We start from the raw sequence: 21,827 nt of genomic DNA on the forward strand, positions 1-21,827 counted from the left end.
CTGATACTAATGTTATATCTAGATAGAGTCCATATCGATTTTAAAGTCCTGCACTGATACACGTGGCAGATAAAAGCAAGCAAATTTATGTTTTGTTACACCTATAGTAATCTTCAGCAGCCGGTTCCAGTGGAGTAATTATGGTTTCCTCATGGCAAAACCTGCTGCTACTGGGTTACTTCTAAGGCGAGAAAGACACCACAGCTACGTGACTAATTTTTGAAGCACTAGCTTCAAAAAATAGGCGTCTTATCGCTGGGTCCTCTTCCCTGCTCCTTCCCTTACATCATGCTCTGTTGTCAGTTACCTTCTCTTTCTCTTGCAGCCTACAGCTCAGACCTTCTGGTGCAAGGACCTCACCTCCTACTCAGCCTTCCCGGGCATGTACAAGAAAAGGTGTTTCAATGGTAGTGTTCAATTGTTTAATACCCGAACGCCCAACTCAACGGGAATGCAAAGGCAAGACGTCTGAAGGAAGCTTTCTGGAAGTTAAAGCTGGCCCATGGACAACGCTGACTCAGTAACTGTTCCTTAGGGAGGAATCCACTTTTTTTAGAGCAGTACTTTAAACAGTGGGAGGAATCCACTTTTTTTAGAGCGGTACTGTAAACAGTGGCGGAGAAAAATGGAGCGCATTATTTGGGTGGGTTTTATAGGTACTTAGACTGTACTCATAACAGTATTGTTACAAGTACTGATCTCAATGGCCATGCAGGCAAAGAGGAAATTTCAATCTTTCTGAGGAAGAAGAGCCACTGCGGAACAAAGCAATCCAGGATTTTTCGGTACGTATGAAACCAACAGTGAAACATAATGGATGGAAATGAATTCATGCAATCTGAAGAAAGCCACAGGCCAAAGCCCAGCTTGTCTTCATGGATGGAGGTGCAGATTATGTGTGTTATGTGCACATCAGTTCTGTAGAAAAACTGAGCTGTGAAAGATTCAAATCCAAGAGGAGCTTCAGCTGGGTCTGCAGCCGACACAAGTCATTGACTCGTCTTGCTTTGTGAAAGTCAGTGAGGCAAGGTCAATTTAAACACACTCAGAATGTCGGTCTAGCATGGAGGAGTAAAAGCCAAGGATGTTTGAATTTCTCCTGCCTTTAAACATGGACTGACTCCACCAAGAGTGGTGAGAGAAAGATTTCATCTCTGATTTTCCTTTCTCATTTTTAATATGTCAGATTAAAAGCACCCAAATAGCCATCACTCTACAAGAGCTTAGAGGTGAACAACTCCAGGCCTGCTTTCATCCTGCTAACTGCTAAAAGGGAGGAATAAAAAAATACGACCCACAGCTATGAGTTCTCCAAGCACTGAAAAACAAGGGCAAAAGGATAACGGAACTGCTTACCAGTACCGCCCACACCAGCTCCTCTCCAAGTATTATACTGCCGCACAACTGACCGCTGTGGCAAGCCATCACTTATTACAATAATAAGTTACATTTTACTTTGTTTTCTTTCTTTTTCTGGTATTTCAAATTGAAAGTACATGGAAATACCAACACTGGAAACATTCTGCTCTTACTGATGTATCAATGAGCTCACTACTTTGTTTCTTGGAAATGTTATTCATCTCTATGCTTTGGACAATTAATTTAGCCTGGCATTTTCTGTCTTCAAAACTTGTAAAATCGATATCCTGGAGGCACAATGGTATTAAAGTGCAACAATAATCATGGCATCATTTAAGGCTTCCTTTTGCAACTCACTAAAGCACTTTGTATTTTTCTGCTCTAAGTTATCACTTCATTATTCATTTGTGACAGTGCTTACAGCCTCCATTCAGGCCTGGAGACCTATTACGCTACACATTGTACACAAGCAACAACACAACAATGGAATCTCAACCTCAAAGAGCTTGGGTTGAGATTTAAAAAATCAAATAAAAAATAAAGTGCATCAGTGACCTAGCTCTGCTACCACTGAAAAATAGTGCTTTAAAAAAAATCATCTTTTATGGAGACTATCATTTAGTCAATTCAAAGAGCTTTTAAGTAGTGTAGTCTTAAAGCAGACAGCAAGATAAGAATCGTAACAAAAAGGCCAAACAAGCCTAAACAACACTGTGAACAGAACAAATGTGGCACAACTGGGTACTACCACATTTGTTTGCAAGGAAGACTGGCAAAACACATAGAAGAGCAGAAAGCAACCAACTCAGACAATTAAACCTGCCAAAGCTGCTACATCTTGTCTATCGCTATACTTTCAGGATATAAGCAGAAAGAAAAACTACATTACTTCAATTTTTTAGTTTATGTTTGTGTAAGGAAACCTCTAAATTATCTGCCTGTATGTTTTAGGTAGGAGTGCATTTCAAGATTTTAAAATGATGACTCAGAAGAATGTAAGCAGAAAAAATGTACAGCAAAATAATTTCCTACCATTACTTGCATTCTGTGGACTTTTACTTACTGATGACTAGGTTTTCAAAAGTCGTGTCTATCTCTGTCACATATTATTTTATAAAGCTTTTCAAACACAACTAGTACAGTTATGTATTAGTTTGGGAGGCAAAGGAAGCATAGTCTGCATCATTATCAATACTACTGTCTGCTGCACTTCACTTTCTGTAAAGTTTTCAGATGCTGCGACACAACACAGCCGGAGTTTTCACCTAATCAATAATTCTTTCATTGTTCCTTGTTTTCTTTGAAGACATTTTCCACCATTTTGGAACAATAAGGCATTGATTATTAATATACAGTTGTAGTAGATATGAGTAGAGACAAAGGAACAACTGCTGAATTCAAAAACATGGTTCCCAATTTACATTTAATGTAACCTGGATTGATTAAACAGATGTCTCCCCAGCAAAAGAATTCCACAGCAGAGCAAGGCGTTGAAAAGCTTAGTATGCTGAAGTACTAGGGCTGGGTTACCTATTAGCAGGTCATAACATGTATGTTAAAATCACAAGGGAGTACACAGTGACCAGCTCCAGACAGTAAAATGATGATGAAATTCTTGGGGTCATAAAGACCAGCAGCAGAACTTCAACTCTAAGCCTCCTGTTTTTGTGGACAATTGGCATTAAGAAAGGACAGAGAGGGAATTGTGACTGAACCTAAGAGCTGACAACTGAAGCTGGAGGAACGAAGGAGAGATTTTTGCGCCAATCAGGTAACAGCGAGGGGTCAGCAGCAGTGTGGCTGTACCGCTGATACACCGCTGTTGTAGCTGTGATGGACCAGCTGCGTTCTTCCTGTGTTGAACAAATTCTCCTTACATGATCAATGAAGACTGCAAAATAAAAGCTACTCCGGAAGAAGTGCTGATTGTCCAAGTTAGACAAACCAACATGAGAAGTACCAACCCAGCTCCTTCCAGGATCTCTACGTACCCATGCCTTGTCTCTCTACTCTCATTGTCACCACGGGTGATCATTACAGCTCTAGACCTTCTCAGGAACCAGACTCAAACCTACCACTCCTTTCGCTACCATGAGTCAGCCGCCCAACCACCACAGGGCTCAGAACCACATGTTAGCAGGCTTCCCTTTAACCACTCTCACCCCACACACAGCCCCAGAGCACAGGTAAGGATGGACTGAGAGAAGGGAAAGGCAAAAGCAGGAATGTCTCTGGGGCCTCCACCCTGTTGTAGTCACTGTGACTTGTGTCTGGCTCCAGGCCCGTGGGAACAGACATAAAGCCACCGTGATGGCCCAGAATGAATTTAGGATTACATACACTGGTTTTTTTCATGCAAATACCCCAATACTATAAAGAACTGGAAAATGACCCTAAATCTTGCTCAAAACAGAAATAAATAAAGTACTCCAATAGACTCTTCTGTATAAGGCACCAGGAAAAAACTGCTCCAAGCTGTAGTTGCAGAGACAAAATTGAGAGGCACCCTGTGATTGAACGCCAGGTATTTATCAGTGATGATCCAAGATGAGCAGTACAGTAATTGGTAGCTGTTGAACTGAAGAGAAGTTCAGCAAAATATGCCTCATCCAAACATCTTGGTCAAATCTAATGTAGGAAGTTACATTTGTACCTGCCTAACATTGCTCCCTGCAGCCATAGCTAAATATAACCTGGATCCCCGTTCAAAATTATTGCAGTAGTCTTAGATACTAAAAAGCTTGCCACATCCTACCCTGAAGGTGTGGTAGCTCTTTTCGAGCAGGGATGCTTTAGTTTGCTAGGAAATGAATTGAAGTGATAGGTGTGAAGAGAAGCTTAACTAATACTTTCTGGAGTTTTCCTGGAGCCAGGTTTGGAAGGAGGAAGAATCTCTCCTGGGAGCCACGGATAACAGCAAACGCTCCTCTGCTCAGAGCAGCAGTCTCACTCCTTCACCCTTGTTTCCTGTTTTATCCTTTGCTTCCACACACGCAGCAGCAGCACACGTAAAGCTAATCACCCTTCCTTCCCCCTAGATCCTGGAACAAGCCACAGCCCACTAGCAAAACCACTAAAGAGCACACATAATTCTCTCCCTTGGGAGATGGAGAGAATGAACTGCACATGGTGCAAGTCATTCGTAAAGCTTAGTGCATAACTGGCAGAACATATGCTAATGGTAAGGGTGAACTTTAGCTAAGAACCTATACAGCAAAGCCTGCTGAGAACAGGCAGGTTTTACTATCACTGTCAAAAAGCACAAAACAGCATCCTCTGTGATAAGTAACAACCTCACCAAAAGAGATTTTGGTTTTCAGAGAATCAGCCTGCTTCATTCACAAGCCACCTGCTCTGCAAGTTATTTGTGTAATGTATAAAGTGCTCTTAAGGCAGAGGATTTAGCGCTCGTATTAAATATACGATGTACATCCACTTACTGGCATCTTATATAGGCTAAGGACAGTCTGGAAAACATGAATGCAAAACGTTGAATTGACAGTTTTTCAAAGATGATTTAGACGATCAGTTCCTATTAGAACTAACCAAACGTAAAGCTCCAGAGCTCGAATCAGCTTTAAAAAACTCAGTCTAAAACTCTCCCAAAGTAAACAGCTTGAGTCCTACTTAAACTGAGAAAGCCAGAAAGCTGAATTATGCCACTGTATCTGACTGGAGATCACTTTGCAGTTTGCCTGAATCCAGTATAAGGGGCAGCAGGAACACACAAACCTTAAAAAGACTGAAACGCACCTCAGCAAAGGTAACAGGCAGCACACCAGTTCTGAACCTCTCATCATGTCGAGCTGTGGATGTTAGGAGAAAATTAAGAGCCAAGCCCTGTAAAGGACTCCTCACATGGCTTGGAGAGTGCTTCTTGGGCAACCGTTTATAAGCAGCAGAATGTGTTTCTTCTGGTAGGGCTCAGCAAACATTTCTGACACGCTGTAATTGCTTGCATGCTTATTGAGGAGGGGGGGCAAGGAGAGGAGCAAGGAGATTAAAAGTAAAAAGCTGTTTACAGCATTGTGCTTCTTTTCAAATTACGTTCCCTTATATGGCTCCAGCTTTATGCACAACTACTGAGTTTCATGCTAATGTAATACTGCTGCAAGTACCGCAGTGGAGAATCTGACTTCACGTCCTATGGCATATATTGTTGGTGGCTCTGTTACTACATTTTACAAGGTCATTTTTCTTGGTGTGGGAACACTGTTTTTCTTGGTGTGCAAGACCTGCTATGGAAAAATTAGAAGTGATGGGAATAAACTTCACGATGAAATATTTTCTCTCAGAATGAAAGCACAGATTTTAGAGCATCGTAAAGTATTACAAACGTCTTTCAAAATTTATGTTCAAGCCTTCCCTTCGTTTTAGAACTATGTAGAAAGATAAAAACATACCCAAGCAGCATTCTTCCATCTCTTAATTCAGAAGCAAAAGTTTGTACTTATATATTTCGTAAATATACTCCACAAGAGTTCCTGGATGCTAATTAAATTATACCTAATAGAGTTCTCACCAGTAAAAACAAAATCTCCCCCCTGCCCAATTCTCCTTTTTTTCTTAGGTAGAGATGGAAGGAGAGAATTGAGAAACAAAAGGCTGATTCCCTCTCACAGCTCAAAACTGCGAGATATTTTACAACTCCAATCTGGATTTCCCACTTTGTGTTAGTTTACACTACCACAAACCAATTCTAACAGCAGCATGAAACTGCAGCAGTGCAGAGGTCCAGTGCCTATTTCTGCAGCAGTGAACTGAGGAAACCTGTGCCTGTATCTCACCCATCCTGAAGAGGACCAGCAAAGTACATCAGGATTTTCTCCTCACTGCTGCTTCATTACAGCCAGTCACAGTGGCACAACACTATCCCAGACATCTGGGAACTCTAGAGACACGCACAGTACGGGGAAGGGCACCAAAAGTAAAAATAAGAGGGAGGAAAAAAAACTTGTTTAATTTTAGGATGGAAGTTTTTTCTGGATTTCTTTCACCCACCAGTCTAATTAATTGCAGGGGTTAACATAATTGAAAGACCAAAAGAAATCAAAACTTATCCTCCAAAATCCTTCCTTCATTTGAAGGACCAAGGGATGGGAGAAACAGAAGCTCTTCCTCCCTTAATGAATCAGACTTCAAATGCATACAAGTCTGTATTTTAGACTATTTAAATCTCCAACAATATCTAATTACTAAGGATTCCTCCTGAATCCATTTTATGTAGAAAGGCTCACGGACGTGCTAAGTTTTTGGGGCTTGGCTTTAAGGTTTTTTCTGGAACTAAGTCTAACACTTCAGATTTTCTTTCAGACACACAGGACCAAGTTATGACCACTTTATTTGTGCAAACAGACGGCCTAGGTCCTAAAATACCATACCCTGCATTTGATAATAGCCAGTTTGTTTTTATACAAATTTGCCTTGTCAAAATACATCTATAAACAGTTGCTGCAAAGATTACTCTTTCCTGGATTTCCTGCCACAATGTGTGCAACAGACTTCGTCAAATGACATTTCATCAAATGAAGCACTGACCTAATCGCTTCTCACAATCTTTTCTCTCCATAGACCTACCAAGACAGAAAAAACGATAGGGTTTTTTTCAGTATAAGCGATAGCAACCTGAGAGATTTCTATGTGCTTACACCAACAAATCTGGGTTTGTGCAGTTTTGCTTTCCACATTGATTCTTTACCTGGGAATGCGATGCACTAGGATTTTGCATTTCACTTCCGTATGTGCCACGGTAACAGCCCAAGAAACGCAAAACTCTGAAGATCCCAGTGCAAGCTTGCCATTGAGATCTATATTGTGATGCTCTGAATGGAAGCATCTGCCTGTCAGAGTACAATTTTCTAAAGCAGGTTACAGTATTTTCCAGCTAGCAATAGAATCCATGAGAGTTACAAAAACAAAAAATTGATAGACTTCCATCTGTTTAACTGATTGCTCTAATCAATATACTTTCCTCCCATAATGTCTTGTACAGACACACTCTCTCAAATACATAACTGCAGAATCAATTCAGTTGGGAAGTATATAAAAATTTCAATTCTACAAATGGCAAAACATGATGAAAATATGAACTGCTAAAGCTATCATGATGTTTAAAGGCACAGAGTTTCATTAAGTTACCTGTAAAAAATCACCGGACAGAAAAAATGCTTGAAGTCAATAATCAACAGATTTTTCACGAGAGCGCCAACTACAATGATAATACTCTAGGATAATTATCTGAAGATTATTCTCCTCTTGTTTCACCCTAACCTTACAACAGTGCTCTGGAAAGAGCTCCTCGGGGAAATGGCATCACCTAGAGTTCCCACTTGCCCAGATGTTTCCCTCATTATGTTACAAGCCTGTCAAGAAAAGGCAAATTCAGGGTTATTCTAATGATAGCAAACACCTCATAAAAAACCTCTCCAAATTTACTTTTCCAAGGAACATCATTTTAAAAGGCATTTCAAGTGCCCATGAGGAAAGAAAGCATCATTTATAAAACATTATTACCAGAAATCTTGAAGATATTAAAAAAAAACATCCTGGAATGTCAAGCTGGTGATAAAACTGAAGCTCAAAGAGAGACACCATCGTGGGGCCTTACCCAAAGCATGCGGCCGAGCACTCCCAAGCAGGACTCCCACCAAGTTCAACAGGAGGTTTTCTGAGTTAAGAGGACCTGATTCCAGCTTGTGACTGGGATGTTGAGTCTGCAGATCTGGGTTCCCTCCTGTAGCTAGTGGTTTCACTTTGTGGACCACCAGCCGGGGATTCCATGCAAACAGAATGACTGTTACAGCCTGAGCTCTCCTTATTTTTCCTCATGCTTTAAAGAAATGTGCTCTGCGGGTGCTATGATTCTTTCTGAGATGATAAAGGGGTTTACGTAAATTTGTGGTGATGCTAATTACACATTTTCTGACAGATCTTTGCATGATTTGGCAGTTGATTCTTCTTTAACACTGGGAAACAGGGGAAAAAAGTTGGTCAGGGCACATGCAACTGACCAGAGATTTACAAGCTTTGCCTGGGGATTTTGATGGTTCTGCAGCTTTTATCACTGTCTCTAACCATTTTAAATGAATGGCAACACGTGATACTGAATAAAAAAGAACCACCTGCAAAAATAAGGTAACAGAACAAGAAAGTCCTTTAACCTCTGCCGGACATAATTCACGGGTGGTTTCGTGGGATCAGAAGATGGGAACAGCCTGGCTGGGTCACAAACCCTGTCCTTCACGGTCACGAGCATCTATCACCCTGTTTCTTGGCTATTTCAGGCCTGAATATCTCTATGTGTTTCTTGATGCTTTCCAAGGAAAGCCATGCATTTTGTTCCCATCCTTCCCAACACCATACACCTATTTGGTCCCCTCTCGCCCTGGGGAACGCTGCGTCCTCACAAGGCAGGCCCTGGGTGGGACATGCCGTGTCCGACACGGCCCGGCCTGCCTCCATCCCTCGCCGCTCCCCAGCTGCGAGGGCCGTCGTCTGCTGCGACCTGTCCGCGACGCACCAGGGACGCGCACGGGAGCTGCCCCGACGCCCCCCACACGGCGTCAAAACGTGGCGCGGGGAGCGGCTCCGCCTTTTCCCACCTCTGTCCCCTGAGAGAGTGCGAAACCAAGGGGGGAAGCAGACACCCCCCGGCGCCGCGCAAGGAAAGCCCTCGAGCGGGTGAATACCTGGCGGTAGCGCCGGCCGCTGCCTCGGGCTCGGGACCGGCGCCGAGCGGCGGAGAGAGGCCGCGCCCGAGGCAGGTGGACGGGGCCGGCCGGGCTGACGGGAGCCCCGCGTCCTCCCCGGCGCGGGGCCGAGCCGTCCCCGATGGCCCGGCCGCGCCGCCCCGCGCCACAGCCCGGGGGAGGGGGGAGGGGGGGGGGCAGGTGGAGACCGCCGGCCGCGCGTGAGGGAGCGGCCGTTGGCGGAGGGCGGGGCGGCCGTTGGTCGCGCGCGGGCGTGGAGGGAGCGGGGGGAGGAGGCGGGGCGGCACTCACCTGCCGCTGGCTGTGGTTGCCGGCGCCCGGGGGCGCGGGGGGCTCGCCGCCGCCGCCGCCGCGCAGCACGGTGATGTGCAAGGTGAGCAGGAGGAGCCCCAGCAGCAGCAGCAGCTCGGCCGCCAGCCGCACCATCCTCTTGAGCCGGGCGGCTTTAGGGCCCCGCGGCGGCGGCGGCCGTGGAGGAGGCGGAGGAGGAGGAGGAGCCGCGGCGGCCGCCGCCGCCGCCGCCGGGGCCGCCGCCGGAGCGTCCCCGGCCCCAGGGCCGGCCGCGGCAGCCGCAGGACGGGCGGCGGGGACCGCGCCGCTCTCGGCGTCGGCGGGGCGGGCGGCGGGCGCGGGGCAGCGGCGGCAGCAGCAGCAGCAGCAGCGGGGGCCGCCACACCACGGCGGAGCCACGTCGGGGCGGGACGCCGCGGCGGCGGCGGCGAAAATCCCGGCGCTGCCCGGCTGCGGCGGGGGGCGGCAGGTAGCCGCGACGGGGCCGCGGACCGGCGGCGTCTCTGCGGGCAGCCCTGCAACCCAGAGTCACCGTGGGCCGTCGGAGGGAAGGGAGGGAGGGAGCGGGCGGGCCGAGCCCCCGCCGCCTCGGGGAGCCGCGGGCCGGCGGAGAGCAGCGCGGCTCGGCTGCCGACGGGGAGACGCTGCGAGGACGGGGGGGAGCCGGGAGCGTGTGTGCGAGTGAGAGGGAGGAGGGAGGGAGAGGCGGGGGGGGGCTGGGGACGACTCTCACATGGCGGGGAAGCCGGGACGCTCCGAGGGGAGGAGAGAGCTTGGGGCTATCGCCTCCCTCCTCGCGAGGGGATGATGGGGGTGGCCCCTGGACCGGCTTCCCCCCTCCGCCGTGTCCTCGCCCGCCCCGCGGCTCCCCCCTCCCCTCACGACGCCCGTCGAGGCGTCGCCCTGGCCTGCCCGCCCCGGCCTGCCCGCCCCGCCGGGTCCCGTCCCGTCCCGTCCCGTCGCGGCGGGGGTGTGAGGGAGCGGGGCCGCACCGCGACCCCCGCCCTCGACCCCTGCCGGCTCCCAGCCCTCGACGGGGCGGCTGCGAGCTCCCCGTGGGGGAAGAGGGGCAGATCGCTGCTTCCCCCCCGACCCCTCTTCCTCCTCCTCTCTGCCCCTCGGCACGGCCGTGGGGAATGGGGGTGGTGGTGCAGAGGGCGAGGGGCTGCAAAAAGCTTCAGCTGCCTGCCCTCCCTCGGAGCTGGATACCTGGCTCCATCTCTCCTCTCTCTTCCCTCCAGTGGCCCTAGGGCTGGCAGGGGCAGCTCCGCACTCTCTCCTGCCACCGTGCGTGCGTGTTTGCAAGCGGCTGGCTCTCCTCCTGGCTCCTGCTGCTGCTTCCAGACCAACTTTCTCGCCCCCTCGCTCTGTGTCGGGAGAGGTGTGTGTCGGATGCTTTTATACTGCCCTGCCTCCCTCCCCTGCTGTCCTCCCCCCCCCCGCTCCCCCCCTTTCCCTTCTCCCTCTGTACAGCTCCTGCTGCAGCCTAGCATCGCTCCCCCCCTGCCCTGCTCCCCTCCTCCTTGTGCCGACCTGCCCCTCTGCAAGCCCTGGTTTGCCGGGACACCCTGCCGCGGCATCCGCACCCCGTCCCGCTCTCGGCTGCACCTTGCGTAATGACTTCCACCGCTGCTCGGCAGGGACGGAGCTGCACCAAGTGTCACGTCCCCTTCCGCTGGTCCGGGCATCCGCGGCAGGGCACAAGGCACGGGAGGACTCGGGCCGCTGGCGTTTTACGCTCCTCGCTGTTGTTTCCCTTCCTCTTGGTTGCCGACTGTGTAAGTATAGTGGAAAAAACTTGCTCTCTCGGATGGGAGGCCCCCAAATTTAAAATTAATGTGAATTTGAAAAGGAGGGTTGGATTATCACTTGCTGTAAATCAACGTCTTTGCATCCAGTCTGATGGAGCCAACCCTCCTTCCGACTGCTGAAGATGCAGCTCGGTGTAATGAGAACAAACACAGCTCAAATAAACTTGAAACGTAAATAAAGTCACCTAACAAAAAATGGGAGGTTTGGAATCTTTGTTGTCGTTCTTCCACAATTGGGAACGTTATGTGTAAAAACGAGGATAGAAGTGATCAGGGCCCGTGCGAGTGTGTGACAGCTGGGAGGCTGAGTTGGTATCAAAATGTCTAAATGGGCAAATTGGGGAAAAAGTGTTCCCCATCCAAAACATTTTCAGTCTGAGACCAATGTCCTCAGCAGGGTTCCTGCGACGTAAAGGTGAGATGTGCTTCCAGCGTGCAGTGCCGGCAGGGGCTGAGGCGCGTTGTGGGAGCCTCTGCCCGACCTGGGAAGCTGGCAGACTGGGGGCACGAGGAGAGTCGGAGCTCGTGGGAGGTTTCTTGCAGGTCTTGGTGCGTCTGAAGGCTGCGGTCACGAATGAGTTGGAATGATGTCTCGTACCCTTCCAGTCAGATAGGTTTCCCCTTCCACTGATAACCACTGTAAATGATTAACCATGAGGCAGGAATATGGTTAAAATAATTGCACTGGAGTATCGTTAAAGATGCGACCAAAAGCCACAAAACCAAAACCTTCAAATTTAAGGATTTTTAATCTGCAAACATGTTCCGTATTAGCACTGTGGTAGGAAGGATCAGCACAGATGATCGTGCAGGGTAGGGACTCCTGCTGGGCTGCCCTGAGTGTGTTACAGCGAGGTGTAACCCCTCCGTCTCATGAAATCACTCATTGATAAATACCTGATACCACATCAATGTTCTCAGTTACGCGGCCAATCGTACAGAGCGATTTAGTATTACAAAAAGCCAAAACAGCCTGTGGGACTGTCACGTGGTTTTTTTAAAAATGTGTTGTTTTTTTTTTTTTTTTTTTTTTAACCCAAACATTCCTTGGGCTAATCAAAATATTGAGAAGATAAAAACACTGATGTACTTCAGCTGTCATCGCTCGGCCTGGGCTCTCCTCCTCCTGCCATTGCTGTGATCCTGGCGGCTGCGCCCCCGGGCAGGCACGCCAGCGGCAGCGAGCACGAAATGGGGTGGTTAAGGAGGCAGGCTCGGGGAGATGGGCAGCGAAGAGGCAGGAGAACTGTCCTCCAGGTTTGCCAAAGTCTGACCCTACCTAGTGGCTGTCAGTGGATCCCGGCTGTTGAAGAAAAGTGGAAACTTGGCACATGAGTTCTGTATTTCAGAGCTTAATAGTACAAATCGACAGCCAGAGCAAGACTGAAGGCTCGTAATGCGAAACAGTCCAAGTGACAGCCTGGTGAAAAACACACACATGGATCTGCCGCCGAGCTCTGGGTAATGTAAGTTCTCCCTCGCCTTATGAAAGAGATTGAACCAAAAGACATCTTTAATCCAGATGAGATGGGCTGGTACTGGTGCGCGTTTCCTCGCGGGACGGTAAGTTTTATGCATTAAGCTGTTGTGCAAAGACAGTGAGGGACAGAGCAATGCTACTATTAGTAGCGAGCGGATGGCAGCGAGAAACCAAAGCCTCTTCCCACTTGAAAAAGTCAGCGTAAAAGCGGCACTTGGGTACGGCGATACTGCCTGCGTGGCTGCACTGGGGACAACAGGAGAGCGTGCGCGCGCGTGCGCCGTAGATGCCGATTTAAATTCACAAACTCTGTTAAATCAGCAGATGACTTCATCGATGAATCCACACAGCTGAATCGCAACCTGTAGGGGAGATGGACTTAAAAGCAAAGGGAGAAGCTCTCTTTTCCCGGCTGGGTGAACGCTTGCTCCAGCAGCTACCGTCTAGCCCGTGGAAAATGAAGCCAGGGCTTGCCTGGGGGAGGAGATCCAGCAGTAGGTAGCCTGAGGGGGATGCTGCTCCTGGAATGTGGTTATGGGCAGCCAGCAGGGAGGTAAATCAGCAAGTGAGTCCGATGGTGGTGCTGGGGTAAGGGAGGTGTGTTCCTTTGATAGCTCCTTCCCTGTGAAGGTCCACAGCTCACACCTCACCCCTCCACCCCCAGCTTTTACCTTCCATTTCTCTTCCCTCCGATGATAAAGGCAGACTCAGCTTCTGTGCACTCCCAGCCCTTCACCAGTGCGAGGGGAAACGCACTGAGCCCAAGCTCCCTCAAAAAGGGTTAAATTCACACATTTTATGCAGCATTTGTGATATAACAAGCACACTACATGGTCAGGTAGTGTAGCTCAGCTGATGTGTGAGGAGTCAGTAAGCCATGGTAGCTCATCATCTGATGACGTGCCTCTCTCGAGCCCCGCAGATCCTGCTGTCCTCATTGCACAGCTTCAAAGCGGGGTCGCAGCTTGTCCATGTTGCAGCCTCCATCAGGTGGGGAGGACTCTCTTCTGGGGAGGTGTTTCAGGGATCTGTTGGCTCCAGTCGTGGTGCTGCCAGGTGAAAGGTGACCAGCCTGTCAACAAAAATGCACAACAGTTATCCATGGCCACCATGCCACCTTCAGTGCTCAAGGCCAAAAAATTGTGTCTGGGGCTGAATTTGTGATGTCCTCACTGGCATGTCCCGCTGGTGGTGTTCCCGTCTCCTGCTGTGGCCATCTTGGTTGACCACATTGCATACTGACCGCACCACATTGCCATGCAGGCACCTACACTTGGTGTTCTGAGTCCTGAAAAATGAAGCATTGCCTAACTGAGACACAGCGCTTTGCGGAGTCTGGGTGGTCCTAGTGACTGAAATGAATAGTACATCAATTGTACCTGCTCACGTGTGAAAAATCCTCATTTTGGATGAGTGCTGCCAGGTGACATCCTTCAAGGGCAGTTTGAGAATTGCTGGAGAGGGAGGGGTGGAGAAAAAAATACAGTATGATATAGTATAACACAAGGTAAGTCACTTCACATGTTTTATCTCAGAAGTGAGGACATAGAGGTGGGAGCACTACATTAACTGGTGTGAACACCACTGAGTTTTGCAACAGAGCACCATGGCTCACTTGGGTCCTGCACCCCAGTTGTAGCAGTTAAAAGATATTCGTGCTTACCTGCTTGTCCACTTTACCCCTTTATTGTCAACCCTGGCATTGCTCCACGACTGTGGAGGCGTCTTGTCTGGGAGATTGATAGCTTTTCAGAGGAGCATGGCTGGTAGAGCCCTGTCCGCCCTCCTCAGCTCACTCCTGCCTGCGCCCACTCGCAGGATGCTGGTGTTTTATCTTTAAGCCTGGGGGTTGCTTTAAAATTATCTGGGATGAAAACCTGGCTCCACTGAAGTCGTTGGCAAAGCTCCCATTGACTTCAGAGGAGCCAGGATTTCACCCTAAGATGCTTTGTAGATTATTGGTGAATGGAAAGCATACGTCTGGCTTCTCGAGGGTTATTATTGTTGGTGCTGACCTCTGCTCTGGTGAGCATTGAGCAAGGCTGGGTTGAGACAGATGGCTAAAGCTCTCCCTGCCTCTTCCCCTGCTTCCTCACAGGGGCTTTGCTTTACGGCTCATCATCTTGGATGCTGCTTATCAAGGAATACCTTCCCGTCGCCTGCCGCTGGAATTTAATGCCTGTTTGCCCACATTCCCCTTCCCCCAACGCCAGCAGATCAGCAGATAGGAGACAGAATGGCTGATTAGCTTCTAGTTCCAACCTCTTAGCTATAAGCTGCAAATGCACACACAAGGATCTTCTCTAAAAAAAAAAAAAAAAACCGAAAGAAAAAAAGAATAACCTTCCCCTGCAGGCAACCTAAGTCTTTCTGTGATGCATGGTTCCTTTATCTCAATAAATTACAACTTGAATAGTACCACCCTCTTTTTAAAAGAACTGATTAGCTTAGAGTTCTCCATTTTCCTGCTTCTCCTACACCAGTGCTTTCCTTCCCATCTACATATTTTGCCACCAGCTGGGCCTAATGGCTGGGTCAAGATTTCTGAATTCTGCAGCGCCTTGTGTGACAGACTGGAAATTCAGCCGCCACTTTATTAAAACTTGAAGCAAAAGCGGAAATGTATAATGAGTAGTCTGAATTATGGAATATGGAAATGGAGAAAACAGTCCAGCCCAGTTTCTTGCCTGGTTGTTTTTTTTTTTTTAATACCAAATTCTATTTGTTTTATACTCCGCCACATTTTCAGTTTTCAATATGCTGCACATTTTTGTACTGATGATGTGCAACTGCACTGTAGCATTTGCCAAGATGCGGCAGTACGGGACTGTGGGAATCAGCATGCCGGACAACATTTTTCAAAAGTGCCCAAAGAGCCTAAATTCTGCTGACTTTCCTAAGAGCTTGCCACAAGGCAAATTTTGCATCTTTAGAGAAATACAGTGAAACCAGCAAACCCCTTTTGTCCGAACACAGTTTTATCACTGCAGAAGTGCCCGGGTTGGTTTAGCTGAGGTGAGTGCTACAAATGGAGTAAAGGCTCAGACACCTGATTGAGTTACCTTGGTTCAAGGAGTTGCAGCACATCAGCTGAGGCGAGCACTTTCCTGGTGGTTTTTCTGGCTGCGGTGCCAGCCATGTGGCAGAGCTGGCCCCCTGGCCCAGAGCAGGGAGGCAGCCCCGTGTTTTGCCGGCAGTGAGCCATTAAATTGGCTCAGCCAAATTTATCATTAAATTTAAATTATTACATATAATAATGAATAATGTGGCAGCTCACCCTGGGCGTACCTACGCAAGCCGCCTGCGGGTGCATGGCAGTGGGTACTGCAGAGAAGGAACTTTACATCAACACGGCTGGTGGGAGCTAAGAGCAGAGTGAGGAGGTGGTCCTGGCACAGCTGATGAGTGAAAAAGTTGTAAATCACCATAAGGGGTTGTGTGACTGAGGCTTGAGTTGGCTGATCACTTCTGACAAGCCTTGTCCTAATGTTCAGCAGCGTAGCAGATGAGTAGCCCTTCTGATAGTTAAAAAAATAAAGAAATAGAGATAAACAGAGCAATTCACACCTTCCACACCTATAGTTTTCAAGCCTTCACTTCCCCAGGGAAAATATCACATTACTGGCTTGCAACTGGCTTTTTTTCCAAACTACTTTTGTGACTCTGGAGATGAGGAACTTAATTAAAAAAAAAAATAATCAGAAAGCCAGCTGAGTGACTGAAGGACAGCTCTGCAGCAGGGAAGGGAAAGGAGAATTTCACAGCAAATGCTGTGACGGTGGGTGAGATGAAGGGCTGACCATCTCCTAAAAAAAGAGTTTAGCTGTCTCCATTGCAGGGAGGCTTTCATTCCCACAGAGAAGGCAAAGAAAATATAGTTCATTTCTTGATGGCTTCAGGTGGTAAGTGCCACCTGGCTTCGCTTAGGTGATTCAACACAGCTGGGGCACAGCTTGTGCAAGGCATCTCAGACTCCTGCTAGAGCGTTGCTGCGCTGGCACAGGTAAGGATCTCTGTAGTCTAGTTATGCCTCCTGGATAGGGGCTTCAGGGGTTTTATTTTACTGTTCTTACTAAATCAGCTCCTCTACTTGATAGCCGATGCTCTGGATTTCCTAATATCTTTGTGCAGTGCTTTGTCAAGTCAAAATTATGCCACATCAATGAAACATTTGGTTTTGAAACCTGCATATTCTAATGCCTGTAATACTAGAGTCTTGAATTTACACTGAGGTTTCTCAGCTCAGTTTTGAGCCAGTGCTTTAGGAGCTAAATAGTATTAGTGATAAATATCCTCTTCTTTTCCATAATGGAATCTCCAGTGAATGCTTCCAGATAAATACTCCACATCATGTACCAAAGCAAGTGGAAAAATGCCACAGTCCTGTCATTACAGAAAGACTTTGTTCAACAAAGGTGACAGAAACGTGGAGAGTGAGGGCAGGTTTTTTCCCTGCCATTCACCTCTTTCTCTGAGGCCCATCGGGTACCCCAAATCTGAGCCTGATGACAGATGCTGTATTCCCTGCAGAGATGTCTGAATGATCTGCAACAGTCTTTTAAAACAGGTATGTTTGCTGAGATGCAGGAAAAAAGCTCTTATGGGAAGTAAATATCTCTTCTGTAGGGATTGTGACAACGGGCTCAGTGAAGGCATATCTGTTACACAGCCATTTGGCAGGCTGTAAGGAAATAGTGGGAATAGGCTCATAGTTACTACTGCAGGTGAAGAAATCATTTAAACTAGCACATGTGTCCCTTCTCTTAATTTTTTTTTTATTAAGTTGCTGAGGTCTCAAATTCATTTGTGCTAGACTAAGGATGGGCAGTTGGATTAGATGTTCTTTCCACCAGCGCTGAAGTGCAGGCTGGTTTTTGTGTCCTCCCTTAGTGCAGCTTTTAAGATAGCGGTGCCCATGTTTGCGATACCCTAGCACCTACAATGATAATAATCATAACAGCAAATAGTGATAGAGTCCCTGGGGAATGTCCCAGGCAGTAATAGACAGGAATCATTTGAAATGTGTCTTTAAAGCAGGATGACATTATCTCAAATAAAGTAATGGAGAAAGAAAACAGAGAATCTGGGGCCTCTCATCTAAGGTATTTAATTCTAAGAAAAACGTTCTCTGCTACCCAACTTCAAGCATGCTGTCTGGCAAACAAATATGCACATCGCTGGTGCTCTCAAGCAGAGTTTGGATAGCAACAGCTTCACCTGCTGTCCGCAGTGGGATGGTAAAAGTCTCAGTGGATCTGGATGAGATGGTGAGAGCACGGAGCTAAGCTGGAGAAAGGTGCTCAGAGAGCCTCCGCAGCAGACCTGGCGCCTGGTGCATGCCCGTGAAGAGGGGGGAGAGAGCACCCAGCAGCGCCTGGGGAAAAGACGCGAATGCCTTTCCTGGTCCGGCCAGAGGCCGAGGTTTTGGAGAAATGGCTCGGGTCGGCTGGAGACAGAGGGCTGGTTCGGCGAGAGGCTCCCTTCACAGGGCTGCAGCGGGTTTACAGCAGCGCTCAGCATTTGGGGGAAAGGGAGGCAGGGAGAGCGGTCTGAACGTGCAACACTTGGGTACACGCGACCGAGGAAACCACTGAAGATCAAAGTACGTGTTCATTCAAGGCAGCTGACCTGCCTGTAGGAGATTTTCGCTCCTCCAATACCCTGAAGACAACAGCAAGTGTGAAACAAAACGGCGTGGAAAAAGCAATACCTGGAGCTCCACCTTGCTGCCCGAGACAGTTATTTGCTGCTAATCAACGCCTGAGATTTTTCTTCTCTTGTTTATCAAGAACATCCCAGTGCAGCGAGAATAGTCTTCAGGAGGTGGTACAGCCCTACACAAATCCTCACCGGAGGCTTTAGAAAGGCTGGTACAAAAAAGGGGCAAGCGCCACTGGACAACAACACAGCCCCATCTGATCAAGCTCAGATTTATCTTTCCCTTGCGCTGGCTATAACCGTTGTTCATTTTATGCAGTTATATCATGTAACAGTTTATACCTTTCCAGTGCATTTTCTTATACATAATGTCATTCTCTTGAAACATGGGATGTGTGGGCTTATTGTTGCTATTGAAGCTGCTGCTGCTGGGTTTTTTTCTGGATAGTCCACCGGTCTGATCAAATGGCAGGGCATTCGGGCCAGCCTCTTGCAGTTTTAGTTCCAGAGTCGCCTCTTCACAAGGTTAAAAACTCTGAGGCTCTTTCTAGTGCTAGATCCACAAAGCAGGTGGTTGATAAGAGTATTGGCTCAAGAAAATAGAAAATTTGTGGCTGGGCCCGCTATAAAAGGAAATTCTTTTCAATGATTTACAAATAAATGAACTTCAGTGCAGGCAGGATCAGACCCTTGTGTATGAAGAGTCTTTTTACTGTATATGGAGACGCTAGACAGATCTTTTTTAAACAAGAAATAACTTGAAACAGAATGAGAAATGGAGGGGGGGGGGAGCAAATTAACCCCTTTTTGACTTCTGGCACTTAACCTCAAGTAGCTTTTTAGTAGAACCCTGGGGGAGTTCGTCTGTAAAATACTACAATTTACAAGTGGGTTTAACTACAACGTGTTGCTTTTCAACCACAGACAGACAGGAAAAGATCCAATTGACACCTGCTTCAGACAACAAATGGGACACAAAAGATGAAACTCATTTCAAAGGGTCTATTTGTTTGTCTCTTGTCATGGATTAAACCAGGGGGCCACTATTTCAGGACGGATTCTGCTCCCATTCCAGTCAATAGAAAAAAAGTCTACTTGTGTGAATAATGCAGAACCGGCCCTTGGCGAGGAAACGAGCTGGTTGTTGCTGAAGTTTTACTGACAATTCTGTAGTAAGCGAGGATATAGTACTTCTGAAATGCTCGATTTGCAAGCCAGATGTTTGAAATATGAATATTCACACTTGCAGAACTTTAAACAGATCGATGAAAGTTTACTGAAAAACAATTGGGAATACAAGAATTTTTTTAAGAATGCAAAGTACCACAGCCCTTTTTAAAAATAGGTTTTCATTTATTTGATTCAAGTCTAACTCAATTTAGAAAATTCTTCCTGTCTAAAGCAATTTCTCTGTGTGTGTGTAAGAACAGAGAAAAATTGCTGAAATTATGCTTTTTAGAAATTCAAACCAAACGAAAAAAAATTACTACCTCATTGCCAGCAGTTTCACTAAAGGACATAATGAGATGCTGAAGCAAACACTCCAAATCATCAATATGCTTAAACAAACGCCCTACACACAAGCTGTTGTAGGGCTCCCCTAAACACGTGCACGCCTAATAAAATCTGCGCGTTCTGTTTTGGGCCCAGCGTGCTCCCTGGGTGCGGGTGAGGCCGTGAGCAGCTCAGCTGCAACCCAGCTCTGCCTGCCCAAAGGAAAAAAAAAAAAGCCTGACATGAACATTTTGGCAGCTCTTTGTTTCAAAGAGAGCAGAACTTTGTCTACTGCTTGCTGTCCTTTGATTTTTCGTGGATGCAGTGGTGGATGGGGTTTCCAAATCCCTGTCCCTGCCAAACAGCAAGCCAGATTTTGTGCTCTGATACCTGCCTCTAATCCCCTGGAGTTGCACTGAATTTGGTCCACACATAAGCTTTAGCTTGTGTATTTAATCACTGTGGGGGTTGTGGTAGTTAGAGCCTGGACTGTTATCCACTGCTCTGCTCTTATGATCAATCTCACAATCACTTTTTTTTTTTTCTTAAAGCCTTCAAACTTCAAGTACAGAGTGTATTAAATTAGTGGGATGTTTTTTAACCTTGCATTTCTAACGCTGACATAGATAGAGGAAATAATGAAGTCAAAAAGGCTCCAAAGGAGATGACAAACCCCAGTAGCTGCAGATTTTAACTCCCAGCTCCTTAGCACCGAGCACTTGCAGCCGGCAGTGCTGGCAAACCTGCCTTGAAGAGGCCTAAAACCTCCATTTGAGAGTCTTGCCCACAGTGGTGTTTGCCGCTGCAGAGTATCCGTAGTTTGGAGGCTACTACTGTCAGATGAGGCTGCAGAACCCAGACTGTGTAGACAACCTGTGAGCGGCCAAAACCCACTATATATTGTGCGTAACAGAGCACCAGTTTAAACGCACACATGCAAAGAAGGTGATGGTGCACAGGGGAGTGCTAACTCCGAATTTCCTGCCTTTTGTAAAGAGTACCTCACACCCTCCAACAATGTTAAAATTCCATTAACAAATAATTTTGCGTTAAATGCTAGTTTTTAGCATGCATTTACTGAAATGCTTTAAATCTGATTTCTTCCCTTTTAACTCCCGGTGGTTCCTTGAGGCTAAAGGACACAGGGTTTTTCTATCAGTTTAACTCTTCTAATTTGAAACTAGGATACTTAAATACCGTGGTGCAACTGCCCCCTCTCTGCAGGTAGAGACGATGCAAACATAAAGTGCGTTCCAATCTGCAGGAATAAGCTGTACCAGTATAAAGCTCCTTTTGCTGTTAACCTTACCTCCATTAGGGCTTTCACTAATTTAACAGTTTCAATTAAAAAAAAAAAAAATCAAACCCCCTAAACTGAAATAGGTAGAAAAATCTATGTGTAAAACGGGTATGGGATATAAAAGGGCTGGAAGGCATGGTTGTTCCTGGCTAATAATAAAATTTGAGGTATTAGATCTTAAATAAATCAATTGGATGTGTGTGGAACTAAAAGCTGCTGATTGTTGGCACATTAGATGACAAAAATGTTCGCAATGGTTAAGGGCGCTGAGCCTGAACCCCAGCCGGAATCCCAAACAGACTTAGATGATTGCCCGATAAACTCATTTAAACCGGACAGCATTTAGCATCTTGGGGAAAAATGAACGTGTAAATATTTAAATTGCTCTGTTTTGTCTCCTTCTTGTGATCATCAAGGCTGCAATATCTTTTCAAATGAGTTAAGTATGACAGCTTTAATTCTGTCTCTAGAAAACACATGGCAATCTTCTTGGAAGCAGTTAGACTACAAACAGTTCTGGTTCATGTAGTGCAGTGATTATATCTATAATGGCATCTACTTATTGTAGACATCAGTACCAAGTAAAATAGTTGACATGATTGTGAAAGAAATAGAGGACTTGCAAGCATAACATGAAAAAAGATATGATACCTCTCCAATCCACTAGCATTCTTTGACTGTTTCAGCAAAATAACAGACAAAGCCTACTTGGCCGTGCAGAAGGA

General features: G+C 47.0%; 1 protein-coding gene across 2 annotated transcripts in view; it reads right to left on the reverse strand.

The window, feature by feature from the left end:
• ISM1 (isthmin 1) overlaps positions 1-10,727 on the reverse strand; it is a 42,546-nt gene extending 31,819 nt beyond the window's left edge. Inside the window, exons 1-2 of one of the 2 annotated variants that reach the window (XM_075496900.1) lie at positions 10,569-10,727; positions 9,360-9,874 (exon numbers count right to left, since the gene is read on the reverse strand). In XM_075496900.1, the coding sequence (XP_075353015.1) occupies positions 9,360-9,874; positions 10,569-10,578 (525 nt within the window). In that variant the 5' untranslated portion in view covers positions 10,579-10,727. The remainder of the gene's footprint in view (positions 1-9,359; positions 9,875-10,568) is intronic. The other variant, XM_075496899.1, reaches the window with a different exon arrangement.
• Positions 10,728-21,827: the final 11,100 nt, after the last annotated feature.

Source organism: Mycteria americana, chromosome 3 (assembly GCF_035582795.1).
Source record: "Mycteria americana isolate JAX WOST 10 ecotype Jacksonville Zoo and Gardens chromosome 3, USCA_MyAme_1.0, whole genome shotgun sequence".
Classification (NCBI taxonomy): domain Eukaryota; kingdom Metazoa; phylum Chordata; class Aves; order Ciconiiformes; family Ciconiidae; genus Mycteria; species Mycteria americana.